The sequence below is a fragment of the Elephantulus edwardii genome, unplaced genomic scaffold, assembly GCF_000299155.1.
Source record: "Elephantulus edwardii isolate Elephantulus edwardi_28Jun2011 unplaced genomic scaffold, EleEdw1.0 scaffold00138, whole genome shotgun sequence".
In the NCBI taxonomy this organism is placed as follows: Eukaryota; Metazoa; Chordata; class Mammalia; order Macroscelidea; family Macroscelididae; genus Elephantulus; species Elephantulus edwardii.
In genome coordinates, this window is record NW_006399888.1 from 311,838 (window position 1) to 313,005 (window position 1,168).

At 52.3% G+C, this 1,168-nt stretch overlaps 1 protein-coding gene across 2 annotated transcripts in view; it reads left to right on the forward strand.

Moving 5' to 3' along the window:
- Positions 1-886, forward strand: part of VPS16 (vacuolar protein sorting 16 homolog (S. cerevisiae)) — a 34,323-nt gene extending 33,437 nt beyond the window's left edge. For both annotated transcript variants that reach the window (XM_006894190.1, XM_006894191.1), the window contains 2 exons: positions 386-489; positions 590-886. In XM_006894190.1, coding sequence (XP_006894252.1) covers positions 386-489; positions 590-734 — 249 coding nt within the window. In that variant the 3' untranslated portion in view covers positions 735-886. The remainder of the gene's footprint in view (positions 1-385; positions 490-589) is intronic.
- The last annotated feature ends 282 nt before the right edge of the window (positions 887-1,168 follow it).

A 1,168-nucleotide genomic window follows, 5' to 3' on the forward strand; every position in this document is an offset into this window, starting at 1 on the left:
GATTCAGAGGTGGAGGGTAGATGAGGGTAAGTACAAGAGAAGACACACACCTGGATTCAGAGGTGGAGGGTAGATGAGGGTAAGTACAAGAGAAGACACACACCTGAAGGGCAGGTGGCAGGAGCCAGCTGTGAGGCATTAGGGGTGGGTGGGGAGCAGAGGGTTGCAAAAATTTATTTCAAGACTGATCTTTGGTGTAGATTGTTTTGTCCTGAGAATACTTGTGTCCTGCAATCTCTGTGGGAGGTGTGGGGTGTGGAGGGGAGGAGAGGAGGGAAATATACATAAGGAAGAGTGTGTAAAAGGTAAGTGGACAGTGTGTCTGTTGGGCTTTTGCTTGTAAGAGGAGGGCTGAGCCTTCTCCTCCACTCCCTCCCTCTCCTAGCCCTTTGTAGAGATCTGCATGAAGCAGCACAACAAATACGAAGCCAAGAAGTACGCTTCCCGTGTGGGTCCAGAGCAGAAAGTCAAAGCCCTGCTCCTTGTTGGGTGTGTAGATTCAGGGCCCTGTGGGTGCTGGGTGGCCGAGCCAGCGGGCTCGGGGTTGTGGGTGACGTTGATACTATCTCTCCTCCTGTTTAAACCACAGTGATGTGGCTCAGGCCGCGGATGTGGCCATTGAGCACCGAAATGAGGCCGAGCTGAGCCTTGTGCTGTCTCACTGCACCGGAGCCACAGATGGGGCCACGGCCGACAAGATTCAGCGGGCCAGGGCACAAGCCCAGAAGAAGTGAGGGGCACACCTGCACGTTTCCTCCGCAGGGAGCTCCTTCTAGCTCTGGGGTTGGGTTGGCATCACTGCTTATCCAGCCTCTGCTCCAGAGCAACACTAAGGAACTGGGTGAGGTAGGAGAGGAGACAGCTTGTAAATAAAGGTGGAATACTTTGATATGCTTGTCTCATGGAATTCAGTCTAAGAGAAAGCAAACTTAAGGCAGAGCCATACGCACCCCACAGCAAAGCCCCCTGCGGTCAGTGTGTGGGGGATGAAGGATCTTCTCCAGTGATGCCCACAGGGACCTGCTTCTCTCTACAAAGTGACAAGAAGACGCCTCTCACTCACATCCCCAAGAAGTTTATGAGGGAAGATAATACAAAACATAATACATACCCACGCTGAAAAACATTACACACACACCCCACGCTCATACCCACGCTGAAAAACATT